The sequence below is a fragment of the Necator americanus genome, chromosome III, assembly GCF_031761385.1.
Source record: "Necator americanus strain Aroian chromosome III, whole genome shotgun sequence".
Classification (NCBI taxonomy): Eukaryota; Metazoa; Nematoda; class Chromadorea; order Rhabditida; family Ancylostomatidae; genus Necator; species Necator americanus.
The window spans coordinates 9,854,587-9,868,629 of record NC_087373.1 but is presented as its reverse complement, the minus strand read 5'-3'; the positions used below and the strand labels follow the sequence as shown (position 1 = coordinate 9,868,629).

At 38.2% G+C, this 14,043-nt stretch overlaps 2 protein-coding genes across 3 annotated transcripts; one reads left to right on the top strand and one right to left on the bottom strand.

The window, feature by feature from the left end:
- Positions 1-792: 792 nt before the first annotated feature.
- On the top strand, positions 793-1,647 carry RB195_009124 (uncharacterized protein; the record flags this gene model as incomplete). Of its 2 annotated transcripts, XM_064195970.1 has the most annotated exons (4): positions 793-924; positions 1,051-1,179; positions 1,247-1,342; positions 1,429-1,647. In XM_064195970.1, the coding sequence occupies 4 exons, from the start codon at positions 793-795 to the stop codon at positions 1,645-1,647; spliced, it is 576 nt and encodes a 191-aa protein (XP_064047115.1). The 2 variants fall into 2 exon arrangements, with proteins under 2 accessions (XP_064047115.1, XP_064047116.1); XM_064195971.1 differs by lacking the exon at positions 793-924 and having other exon boundaries at positions 1,066-1,179.
- A 3,529-nt stretch (positions 1,648-5,176) lies between these two features.
- RB195_009123 (uncharacterized protein) lies at positions 5,177-5,721 on the bottom strand (the record flags this gene model as incomplete). The annotated part of the gene is made up of 3 exons (XM_013438787.2): positions 5,177-5,267; positions 5,337-5,432; positions 5,585-5,721. 3 exons carry the CDS (start codon positions 5,719-5,721, stop codon positions 5,177-5,179), a joined length of 324 nt encoding a protein of 107 aa, XP_013294241.2.
- Between the last annotated feature and the right edge of the window lie 8,322 nt (positions 5,722-14,043).

Sequence of the window (14,043 nt, the reverse complement as noted above, 5' to 3'; positions counted from 1 at the left end):
GTGGTGCGGATTTCAGGTGGAGTATCCGTACACGGGGTTGTAGATTATGGAGACGGGATGGTTCCGCTCATCTCTCCCTACATCACTGCAAACAGTCGCCTCCACAATGCTGTTCTGTACGACGCCATCTGCTGCAACGCTCCACCCCTTGCGCCGCCTCCGCCCTGCGATTCGTCGAAAATCAATCCGGACTGCCCATAGGCAGTAAGGGACGCTAGGCGTGCAAGGGTGGAATAGAAGGCATCGTACAAAACAATATTCTGGAGGCTGTTTGCAGTGATGCAGGGAGAGATGAGCGGAACCACCCCGGTCTTCATAATCTACGACTCCGTATACGGATACTCCACCTCAAATCCGTACCACTCCAGAGTCGTGGTATGCTGCCTTTAATGGGAACAATGCTGAAGAAACTGCTTTTGCTATGCTTTTCCCACCACCTACCCCAAAGGAAAATCTTGCGACAGGTTCAGTCATGGCCTCAATTTTTGCTACATGTGTCTAGAGTGGATCGTTTATGCTCTAACCAATATTGAAGCGAAAAGTCACTTTAGATATGAAATCGCTACAGTCTCTCCTCTACCAATATGCTTCTTATGGTAATCTGTCTGGAAAATTCCATCGTATCCTAGTTTACGTTTGTAGAGAAAAATGTGAAAAAACCTAGAAGTAAAACGATGTGGAAATGGACGAGAAATTATAGGCTAATTCAGTATTAGTCACAAATAAACGAAGAGCACAGAATTCTTTTGAATCTATGCACGCGTCCCTTTTCCCTGGATTTCTATGACGTTAATGATGAAGCAGATATACGCAAAAGTTCCTGATCTGATCCATAACGATTTGATCCGAAAAATGCTTGCTGGAGTTGCTCTTTCGGGCTTGTTCGCTGTTATCTTCTTGGAATTATGCTCTGATGTACTGGTAGTAAGTAAATACTCGGTACACTCTGCAGTTCTACCCTTATTTGTTTTTTTCCAATGTGTTTGGAGTCTTCTACTCCAAATATTGAAATGTCACGCTGTGTAAAGGATATTGATTCCGATTTTACAGTTTTTTTTTTGGGAAATGGCACGATATCGAGTGTCACCTGCATTCCTGATAAGTGTCCGACATGTCTCCATAAAGGAAAAGTTAAAAGGTTACAAGTTTCCAGAACTGAAACCAGAAGACTGTGAGCAGGTTCAATAGGAAATTTTCTTCTGAGATTCAAGCTTTGCGATACGTCTTTAATGCGCTTATTCTACAGAAATACATTTCCGGATGGGGCCCAGGCGGACAAAAAGTGAACACAGCACAAAATGCTGTCCAACTGCGACATCTACCAACAGGTCTCGTCGTTAAGGTTTGTTGACAGCCAGCTGACTGCTATCATTATCCTCAGTAGGGAAGTTCCAGTAAAATTTCACTCATTTTCTCCTCATTTTTTAGGTCCACGAATCACGACTTCTCCCGAAAAACATCGACATAGCATTCGAACGATTAAAGCACGTCTTGGATAGACATCTGAACGGTGATAATTGTTACGAGGAACAGTACAAGCGGTTACAACGTGAAAAAGAGGCGAAAGCGAAGAAAAAACGTGAAATGCAGCGAAAATTGCGGGAAGAATTTGGAAATAATGAGATTAAATCGGCGTCAGATAAATGAGATAAAAATGTTATTTCATTTTCGACAAGCCATTTTTGTGACCAAGTGAAAATCATGGATAGGAAGTCTATACTATCCATGAAACATTACCAGTTATTCACCTCATTCACTTTTTTTGACCACAGTTCCCTGTTGCGTAGTTATTTATCAGAAAGGAAGGGGTTTTAACAGAAAAAAATCAATGTTACTGTCTTTTCCACCCTTTCCTTAAGGTATGGATTTGTAAGCTACAAATCTTCTTTTGTCTCTATACCACTCTAAACATTTTGTGGAGAGCTCATAAATGATGGAGACCGCCTTGCATTTCGAGGAGTATAAACACACAGACGTCTTCCAGTAGCTATACAAATAACTATTTACAAATTCCGGGGGTAATCAGTGGTAAACAACGAAGAAATACAAAATAAACACAATTTATATTAAGGTCAAGGGAGTGTCAAGTGTCAAATCAAATCCTCTTACGTCGGTAAAGCAGAAAGTTAAGAAAGCATCCAAGCAAGTTGTTAAGAAAGCATCCAGCACTCTCCGTGGGACATCTCCGCCTATTCTAATCATGCTCGTCCCATTACTTTCCGCCGATATAAGCATCACATGCTCCTAACCTCTCATCGTATGCGCTTCCACCAGAGTATCCTCAATTTCAATAAGTTGGATTCACCTTTGATTTCTGTGCCAAACACCGGAAAGGAGTTAAACATTCAGCTACCGCTGGTCTTCTGACTAACCTTTGATCTCGAGCCATTCTTTTGCATCCGTTTTTTTCGAGTAGTTCTGGAAAAAATCGCCTAATTTATTAATTAGGGTAAAGGATATAATGCATGTCCTTGACTAATCGCTATGGAGATGCGCCTACGCGCTTGTTTTCAATTCAGAATCGTTTAGGATGAAGAACACGTGTACAGCCGTCGAATGACTTAGGGAACGAACTAAAGTCACTGTTTTTATCCTCTCAGACAAGTCTGGTACCAAATTTTCGACTACGGAGGGATGAAAGGCGTTGCAGTTTGCCCTAGCGCAATTTCGAACCATCGACCATGTGGCTACAACGGACCTCTACTAACCGACTGCGCCACACCCGCTCCTTTATTACTGATAATAAAAACCAAGTACTAGAATGCAGTAGTAGAGATGTTTTATCTTACTATAGATAGAGACCCTCTCAGACAAGTCTGATACCAAATCTACGACTCCGGAGGGATGAAAAGCTTGTTTGGGTTTAGAGTGGTCTCGAACCGTCGATCGATCGTGCAGAAAAAGCGGAACCTCTTACCTACTGTGCTACACTCGCCCCAGTATATGAATTATTGTGTTGTAAATAATCAAAAATGGTGAAACATCGCCCTCCAAAGAAAGAGAATTCGGAATCACTTAATTAGTGGTTGAGTTAGTACTCTGCAGTTTTTGTTCGACCTTTCAGTTCAGTTTTTGTAGGAGAGCTATCCATTTTTTTGTTGTTGCGTAATTATTAGTAATGCCTGAGAAGGAAGTATCCTTGGATCTCTGGCTTCTTTTGTGAATTCAACCCTATCACCTCCGTAGATCTCACGAGCAATGATTTCGATCTTCTCCTCAACTGGTATGCTTAGTGGGTACAAGAATCTAGAAAAGAAGTAAAATTAAACACTTGACTTTTGTAGAGAATTCAATTTTTAATATCCTTTTTTCTATTTGTGCGTTTATGTTCTAAATGTGGAGCAGAAATGATTTGCTTCAATTTAATCTCTATGCCTGAGAAACCCTGTATTTACGTGTGGGCAACTGCACGCTAATTCATTCGTAACGGACTCACTTCATGCGTTTAATCTGCAGTACGGTAACGAACGGTTTTCGAAGAAAGCGTGCAAAAACCCGCTCCGTGTCGTTTCCAGCTAGAAGCGCCCTCTTGCCTCTCTTCGTTTCGGTTTCCCTACATATTCTCCGTAAAATGGCACAGGGCGACGCGACAAAACTTTGGGGTGGGTGTAGCACACAGTCGGTAAGCGGTTCGTCTGTGACAGCACGGTGGATCGATGGCTCGAAACCGCCCTAACGCCAACCAAGCCTCTAGCCCAAGGGGTCGATAAGCTGGTACCAGACTTGCTCAAGAGGATGAGACACTGAAACACGGCATTGGCCTCCACTTTATCCTTTATCTTTTAATTGATTCATACGTCAAACCCATATAGGGCCTAGAACGACTTAAAGGAAGCGTACCACAAATCTGACGTTATGATGGAATCCGCTGGAAAAGCTAGAGATAGGATGGTGGATTGCGGGATCCAGGGAGCTTCTGTTAATCTCCCTCTAATCGTCGTGAAAAGCAGCGTGGAAGCCGCTCTTGTTCCTACGAGGTACAGCAGAACGCTCTTCAATGCAAACGTTGCGGTCCCCTTAACAGCCTATTCATTGGTGTTACTTGAATAGGGTGGGGAGAAGACATCACTGATCTTCGACCGATCGCACTTGGATGCGGCACGTGCACAACGGTGGCGCGTTACAACTGAAATCGTCTAAGAAAAAACGTTGTCTTCCACGCCATTTTTCATTTTATTTACTTTTTATTATTTTATTATTCTATTATTTTTTTTATATTTTTTATGTTTTCCACGCGATCAGGGGGAGATGAGCGGCACCACTTTTAATCTCACAATCTACAGCACTCTATTTCTAGCTTTTCCCGCGGGCTCCCTCGTAACGCCTGATTCGCGGCATGCTGCTTTTGAGGTGGACGCCGAATCCCTAGTCATTGCTATGGGGTTTCTTAATACACTTTCTTGCTTCTTTCTTTCTTTTCTCACTGGTGCCGCCTAATTTTGCTTTTTGTTTCCTCTCTGACTGCTTTACTCTTGTTCTAACTGTACATTTGTCCATTTTCACAATTATTCAAAGAAGAATTATGTACTGGACAGTGTTGCACTGGTGGTCTCTTCATACAGGCGCGGTACGGTCGCATTGATCCTTTTCTAACGGAGGAATAGAGCCATTCGATCAGCTGTTTTTGATTCACAGCTGTGCACAGTAATCCGACTTCACTATTTCGAAAATCTCTACGACTGCGGCAATTCTGGATGACGTTTCTCATGTCCGCAGGTTCTTCGGTTCTTTCAGATAAATTGACCTGCTGTACAAGTAGTACAAAAGTACTCTTTTCTGTTGTTTTCATGAGTAAAGTGGTGTTGTTTTCATTTGAAAAGAACCTAATTTTTCTAGAATTATTGAAGACAGGCTCCTGTATTGAATAACACCTTCACGAGGTGTTTTCTGTGCAGAATCATAGAAAACTTTTATCCCTTAGCAAGGCACAAAGGTATGGAGAGCTATGAGCTGAGAACATGGGCGGATTTTGGGCAGCGCATGACAAATTCATGCAAGATAATCGTCCAGTAAAGGAGACGAATAAGTAATAATCAAGAACCGAGATGAAGTGATGAAAGATTGGAGAAAAAGGCCTTCGATGTGATCCGCCATACATATACATACACATATCATGAAATGCTGAAGGTGCCAAACATTTTCGGGAATCAGATCTGGATCTGTCGGTGAACGTCCATCAACGATTTCTGCTATAATTCCATATAATAGCGGCTACACAACAGATACAACAAAGAAATATTCCAATTCCGAATATTACGAGCAGTACTCTGAAAGAAATTCTCTTTTTAGATAGAAAAAAAAATTGGGAAAAAGGATTTTCTTTCGGATTCTCTTACATCACCCATGTCTCCAGTTGAATACAACACTCGTAGACGTTGTAATCACAACAAGTCCAATGATAAAAGATCGTATCCGGACCACAACGACCATAACTAAAAATATAAAAATTGTAGGAGAATTGAAATCATTTTGAATTGAAATTGAGAAAAACAGTTGGAAAAAAATTGAAGAAAAGAAAATTGATAAAACATTTTAAAGTTGTTTGAAAAAAGTGAGGATGTGTTGGCGTATGTTGATACCTTACCCAAAACTACCACCGTATCCGTAGCCGGTTCCCAGAACGTTCGACAACAGACCACCACCTGGACAACCGTAGATAGGTGCACAACTTTCGATCAACGAGACGAACACAGCGGAGTAGAGGCAAACAGCCTCCATCATGATTATTTCGGAGTAATAGCTAAATTTATTCGTGTAAATCAATCAATAATAAGAAAGGATCAATAATATTACGAGATAAACAACATTCAGAGGATATAGAAAATTCGAGAAAAAAAACTGATACGTTTTGAAAAGTCACAATCGACATCGAACCGATTTATTTATTTATTCATTGAAAACACCTACAGGTGTGCCCTAAAACAAAAAAAAACAAGATGGAACAAAGCTCACTAAAATGTCGCCTGAATTTTCCACAACAAGACTGGTCCTTCAAAGCGTGAGGGGTGGTGGGTTGGCAAGTCATTCTCCTGCTACAGAAGGTGAGAAATCCTCAAAGGTGAATTTCTTCCATATACTTGCATTTCATGCTACTATTCTTAATTGGCAGAATGTCAGTTTTTTAAAGATGTGTCACTTTTGAATTGGACAAAAATTTCTCTACTGGATATTAAAAAAAGCTAAAAGAAAAGATTACACGTGGAAAGAATCAAGAAATAAACGAAAAAATGGATATATCGTAGAAATTTCAACGACAATAATATTAGTCTCGCAACCTCAACCAGGTAAAAAAAAAGACAATTTTTTTCCTTTCGCAGTGGTTACGTCGGTGTTAATTGTAGGAAAAATGAGGACTACTATTAGTCTGAAAATTTTTAATATCAAAATACGAATAGTAACAAAATTTGAAGAATTTAAGAGAATTCAGATGGAAATTTTTGAAGTTATTTGTGGATATTTTTGACAAAACCCAACCATGCCCTGGATGTCTTCACTTCCAAAAGTCAAATTTCAAGAAATTTCTCGGATTGTAAACAACGATAGCAAGTAAATTTCCAGGAAGGGTTTCATAAACCTACGTGCTTCTCGCTACCATATCTCTGATTGATGAAGCAGTTCGTAGACGTTGCTTTATCACTAGATACGAAGACGAAATAATTATAATCACCATTGTACCATGATGCAAGTAATTATAAAGTGTTAAAATAAAAAAAAACAAGTACTTAAATGATACGTGTGCACCGCATCACTATACCATCTATTTTAGTCCCCATATTGTAGTTCTGGCGGGCGATCTCATATCTCACAAAAATTGCTGCATATTATTGAACAGTGTGGGTTTTTTGACGGTATCATCATCATTTCATGTGTCATTCGCAGTAGATTTCAGAGAAAATCACTCTTTTGTAGTATTTCTGTGAAATAAACTATAGTAAAAATTAATTCTTAGAAGAAAAGGTCAATTTCTTAAACTGAGATTAAGATGTGCAAAGTTCAGAGTTTCGACAAACTCTTACCATAAATTTGTAGGAGTGAGGAAAATTATTCGTTTTTGTTTTGTGAATGTTGCACATCGCTCTAGTCTTCTCTCCTAGTCAGGATGGAAAGTGTTGGTCAATATGAACCACGGTTTTATGATCTTGTAAGAGAAGTGAAACAAACAATAAACAAATCTTAGACAACTTAATACACATCGAAGAGCAAACCCATCTCCTACATTGCTTATTTCTTTCTGTTAAGAAATTTCGACATGAACTTGATCTCGAACTTTGGAATTAAAACGAAAATATAATGTAGCACAAATAAACACGGTAACCTAGAAATCTTATATATTTATAATCAGACACTTGAAGACTTCTGGAAATATTTGAATCCAACAAAATTTCCTTCTGATATTCTAGGAAATAAATGAATGGAAAACATTTGATTAAAGTACAGTGCTATCGCATATTTATTTATTTATTCGTTTATTTGTTTATATTTGCATGTGTATGGACTTCTTAAGAGGAAAAAATCGTTAAAAAAAAAGAAAAGAGGAAAGTTGTTTCTTATAATGTACGCGGACTTATGAGTAGATATGAAAAAAAAAACTTGAGGAAAGGAAAGTGTGTGAGATAAAAAATCGAATCACAGACACTGTAAAAAATTGATAAGCGGACATTTCACGATTAAGGACCATTTAAAATAAGTTTAAAAAGAATCCCAATACTATATATATTATGTATATTTATGTTATATATTATTTACTTTATTGTATATACTTTTTCTTTTACTTACTTATAAGTTGTTTCTTAGATGGTGTCTTTCTTTTTCGAGGAAACACCTAAACTCACTTCGATGCGGTGGTTTATTCATCTCCTTAATTGTATGTGTTTATGCTTACGTAGGTGTGTGCACCTACAGTCGATTTGAAACGTGTTGCAGCGTATGCAGTGACGCAACGCGTCCTCAGTGCTCAGTGAGGGCGTGCACAGCGCTCCTCTTACAGTATGCTTTAGGTGTTCCCAGTTCTCCTCTCTTTTCGATTTTTATTCTCATTCACTTTTCGTCGTTTCATAGTGCATCAGTAGGCGTACGTGGTCTTTGTGAAGTCATTTTCACCGGGAACGCGTCGCGGCAACGAGTTCAACACGGTTTGCGTCGACTGTATGTGTGAACGTTGAAGCCAGGTTCCGATAGTTTCTTTTCTATGAGTTAAGTAATCGAAATAATAGTAGTAGTAGTAGTGAAGTAAAGTGGTAGTAGTAATATAAAGTAAGTAAAGAACTGGGAATAATTTATTTATTCATTTATTCACATACACCAATGGTGCACCAGAAAAGAAGGGTAAAAAAATGGAACACACTTTGTTTGAGTCCAAGAATCTTAGGAACAAAAAGGAACTACAAATTAAAAACAAATAAGTAAAATGAAAAATTAATAAAGTAAAAAAAAGAACAGAGGAAAATGTTTGAGTTTTAATTTGAGAAATGAGCACGTCGCACTGTTAACTAGAAATCTATGCAGTGCAATATTTGCTTTCTTCTCAGCCGGATGCTAAGAAGTAGACGTCAACGAAATGACTGTGCTGTGCGTTTATGGTGGACCAACAACAGATAATTGAAGTAATTCTCCACCATAGTTCATTACTTAAACAATAAACGTTGGAAACGAATTCCACTGAAACCCTTCCCAACATCTGTCACTTCTTTATACACACATTCTAGAAAAATGTAATCGAAGGCAAGGAAAAAATGGGGAGAAATATAAAAACAAAAATAAATAAATGAGAATAAATAAAAATGATGGTATATAAAAATGATTCTTTGCGTGATATAAGCGCTAGTAGGACATAAATCTCAATTTCTTTCACAAACGAAAGGTCGACCATTGTTAGACTTTTTCTTTGGATCGAAATGTTCAGCGAGCGTGAATTAGAATTTTCCATGAAAATTTCTTCCTGACGTGTTGTCCTCCTTTATTCGCTTATTCATCATTTTATTATTTTTTAGCTTATTCATCACAAGCGTTTATCATTGCTTTTGTAGTTTTATCGCAAGTGATTTTTTCTAAATTTAACAAAACGAAGGCGTAATTAAAGTAACAACGACCAATTGACTGCGTACCTCTTCCAGAGTAGCAGTGAAGCACGTAGTTTTGAAGACCTCAAAGACTGAGTTATTTGGAACACGTTTTTAGAAGGAAAGAAAATCCTACGCAAAATTTTATGGTCTGAAATATGGGGGCGGAGGTAGGAGAACCGGTCAACTACCTGATTCTGTTCTAATCATCTTAGAGAAATATCAGAAACAGCTTGAGGGCATTTAAAAGGCCTACATAATTTACAAAAAGTACAAAAATGCAGTTTTTTTCTTAATACCGATAGCAAAAAAGAAACACAAAAATGCGGTAAAAGAGACGTTTTGTGTTACTATAGACCTTCTTTCGGCCAACGCTTGTGCTCTGCAACATCGTGAGACATCGGTGACTCACTAACGTCATTTATTTGAAAGGAACATCGAGGAAATCTCGAAATGGTTCTTTCGACGCGTATTTTGCAAAGAACACAGTAAAAACACCCAAAAGAATCAATTCACATGACGATGCAACAATTTACACCAGTAACGACATGGAACGAGTACTTTTCAAAACTTTTCAAACAGTACTTGTTGAGGTGCAAAGTATGCAAGTTTCGATTGAAAAAAAAACATTGGACTGGTCCCAAGTCTAGATTCTGAGATCTCGTACTGTTCTAACACTTCACTAGTGTTAAAAATTGTTTCGTTGGGCAAACTGACCCCTACAAATTTTCACTGAACTTCGATTTTCGAATTTGTGCGATGTCTTTCGTTTGCTACTACTTCGTCGAAAATTCCCCCAACTTTGCTTCGATTGGTTAAAGCACCTCAACAAGGAAAAATGTACTCAGTCATGCGCAAATTCTAGTTTCACATAGCGATCCAGAACTGTTTGATATGTTTGCATCGATAGTTGCAGCAGCAAACCGGCCTCCTATGTGAGAATGGGAAAAAGTGGGCGTGGTCCATAAGAAATAACCAATGATAGATGCACGTACTAAAACTCCTATCCAATTCTAAGGGAAAGTTCGTAAAATTTTCAGAACTGCAATTTTTTTTGTTTCATTAGCGAGTAAGGTTCGAAGGAACGTAGCATATGCTAGTCTCACAACAGGAACGTTGAACCTCCAGGATAATCCAACTGTGACATTTCTCAGTTCATCCAACGAAGCAACTATTTACATCCATATGATCAATGAAACTGGAATTACGCGAAGTGGACCGCTATTATTGGTGTAAAGAGTTGCTTCGTTGCGTTACTCTGATCAGGCTGAGTGCTTGTGATACACGTCCTCAACTCTATACAACTAACATCAAAAAATTCTCTGAACACCACCTTTAAATTTTTTGTTCTAATTAGGAAAAAAATAAAATTAGAAAAGCATGAAAAGCGAGAAAAAACCTCGAAATATCGTAGTATATATGACTTAAATTTTTGCAAAAACATAATTTTTAAAAACAATTGTTCAGATTCCAGAAAAGTAAAGCGTAAAAACGCTAAATCATAAGACAGAAGGTTTAAGACAAACAAACTAATGCCTTAAAAACGATTCAAACAGAAACGTATACGAGAATAATGGTATAACCGTGATCATAATACATTAATTCAATTAATTTAATACATATGTTAATTAATTAATTAATTATAATCACGGTTATACCATGTTTCCATTAATTAACTAATTGGTAACAGTTCCACGACAAGAGATCCAAAGCTATGTACAAAGGATGGAAAATTCTACGGAATGAGAGAGAATAGGAGGAGATGAGGACCTAGGTATGAATGATTTCTAGTGTTTCTAGTAGCAACAAATAATCGTAGTGTCTCTGGACAACGATCTTTCTGGAATTTGAATTTTCAAATGTCAAATAAATAATGGAAAGTCAGAAGAGGTGTGTAAATGAGTTACCGGCGATACTTGAGAGATCACGATCACACGTAGGCAAATACTGTACGAACAGCTCTTCAATGAGAACGATGAGGTTTCCATTTTTGGCGCTAACGTTCATTATTGAAAGTGTTTGAAAGTTCTTTTGCGGATCAATTCAGCACGGACCGTTGGATTCTATGAGTGTCATCCATTTTATTGATGGTACCAGCTCTGATAGCTACCAAAAAAAATTCGTCCATTGTTTCTAAAGTTTCCAAAACCAAAGAAAAAACTAAAAAACTAACTAAAAAATAATAAATAAATGTGTAAGATAGAGGGAATTGGTGGAAATGCTTTTATTTATATTAAAAAATCGCGATACACTTAAAGCGGGGCAATTTTGAAAGCTGGATTTTTTTCCTGGTGTTTGCGAATGTCCACACTGCGTTTCACTCCCTGACTTTACAGTGAGCGCTTGTATAGTGGGACCCTTTCTTAAAATTTGCAAACGAATCTGGATCTCTTCAGGTCTTGCAAACTTGGCCACGTACCTAGGGACTTATGCTGTTGATTCTCTTTTGGCATAAAATTTTATCGATTTTTTTTCCCAACTTTTCACTTTTGGGGGATTTACAGCTTCACGCTGCTTTTTCTCCTATCATTCTTTCTCACACATTTTTTCTATCGTCTCAGAATCCCTGGAAAATTCTATAGGTGTAATTAACCTAAAACGGTTACATTTGAAGGAAATTTTACAAAAGCATTTCTGTGTGTACTCATATTCCTGGAGTCACTGCAGTACCCATATGTTCGCTTCTCCGAAGATCACTTCAGAGCCTAGCCGACGTTAACCTGCGCTAACCCAGAATATATTTGAGCGTAAAAAATGTTTTTCCCTTATTTTTTCAAATTCTATACTGTACCTGAATCCAGTTAATATCTTTGCAAAACTGCACGCGCAAATATTTTTCTGAGTGTTATCGATCGAAAGGCGTTCAACGCACATAAAAGTAAGTGGAATTTCGTTGCTCAAACAAACAGACCACTTCTATTCCTGGAACATACGGAGAGAAATGGTCAGGGACGGTATCGATTAGTATCAGATCAGTAGTGACGATACGGATCATCGCGGAATGTAAGCAATGGAAGCTTCTGACAGCAAGCTAAATGTTGGCAGGTTTGTTGACAAAAACGTGCAGTAAATGGAGCCAGTTAAAAGTTAGGCAGTTAAGTTTAGAAAAAAAAACAGATACAAATCTTCCAGAAGTGCGAAAGTTCGACTTTCCTTGAATCTTGGCATAGAGATTGCAACTTGTTGATAGTCTAAGGCTACTGAGGCTCTGACGAAGGCGACAACGCCGAAACCTTAGCCGTAATAAATTTTGTTAACAATCTTGGCTGTTGCCTAAATTCGACTATCAACAAATACAAATCCTCCATTGATTACTTATTATTGTTCCCGTAGCTGCTCAATCACTTAATTGAAATGTTTCTTAATTCTTCTATGATTTCAAAGATCGAATTTCCTCATTTTTTTTTTGGGCAGGGATCTGCTCGTTTCCATTGTGATAGTTATGAACAACGCCTTAAAGGCATCACTCCACGAATCTGAGGTGGCACGGATTTCAGGTGGAGTATTCGTATACGGGATAGCAGATTATGGAGAGAAGGGTGATTTCGTCCATTTCTTCCTAATTGCCGCAAAAAAAACGGCCTGAAAGATATAGCTTCGAGCGTTCCAGCGCGCTATTCTCTACAACGATCTCGATTGGAGCGCGCCAGCCTTGTGCACCCGCGGATCTTCCGGGCTGTTTTTTTACGGCAATTAAGAAGAAATGGACAGAATCACCCTCCTCCCCATAATCTACCATCCCGTATACGAATACTCCACTTAAAATCCGTGCCACCTCAGATTCGTGGGGTGATGCCTTTAAATTTGCGACTTCAACTTTTTGCAATTTTTTTACATCGACTAAAAAAAAGGTGGACCTGCATCACCGTAGTGGAGCACGAATCGGCCGTTGTTCTGCTGTTTTGTCTGCAATTTTTCTTAAACGAGTATCAGATTGACTTCTGTATCCGACCTCATTTTTTGTATATATGTGTCCGTGACGTCTCTTTCTGTATAGGTGTCATGGAGAAGTTTAAAACAATGTTTTCTCCGAATTCGTAAAAGTAGATGACTTGCAGCAACTATTTTTTATCAACATTTGTTGTCATTGTTTTGGAATTCCAAAGAGGAGGAAATGATTATATATCCATAATGTAGAACATTCTACAAATCCTCTTACATCTATCAAAAATAGAAAAGTTAAGTTAAAAGTAGGAGTTAAGGTTTTCCTAGAAAATCAATCCTAAAAAATATACTTTTAATGGGATGAATTTGTAGAAAAGGATAATATGTAATTGCTCACACAGTGTATCGTGTGCTTTGGAAGTTCAGTAAATTATCAAGTTATACAAAGTAATGGATGAACAACTACCGAATAAATTTTTATCTCTCCATGACTTGAACAAAGTTTAAAAGTTTTTTTCCGATCATTTAATAAAGGCATCACCCCACGAATCTGAGGTGGTGCAGATTTCAGGTGGATTATTCGTATACGGGATAGTAGATTATGGAGAGGAGGTGATTCCGTCCATTTCTTGCCGCTAATTGCCGTAAAAAACGGCCCGAAAGATGCGGCGCGTACACAAGGCTGGCGCGCTCCAATTGAACTCGTTGTAGAAAATAGCGCGCCGGAACCCTCAAGCTATCTTTCTCAAGCTATCTGCCGTTTTTTACGGCAGTTAGGAAGAAATGGACGGAATCACCCTCCTCTCCGTAGTCTCCCATCCCGTATACGGATACTCCACCTGAAATCTGCACCACCTCAGATTCGTGGGGTGATACCTTTAAAAGGATTACTCGAAGATACTAAGATTCATTCATATCATCACCAACTCCTCAGTGTTCAGAACAGTTAAATTGAGAATAATTTCCTAGAGAAGACTCTGACAGTACTTTAATTAATGCAAATATTCGAATGAATTTGTTGAATATTTCTAAAAAAAAATCATTTTCATTGGTAGGTGGTACGAAGTGAAGTAAAAAATAAATTTTCTGAGAAGGGTTT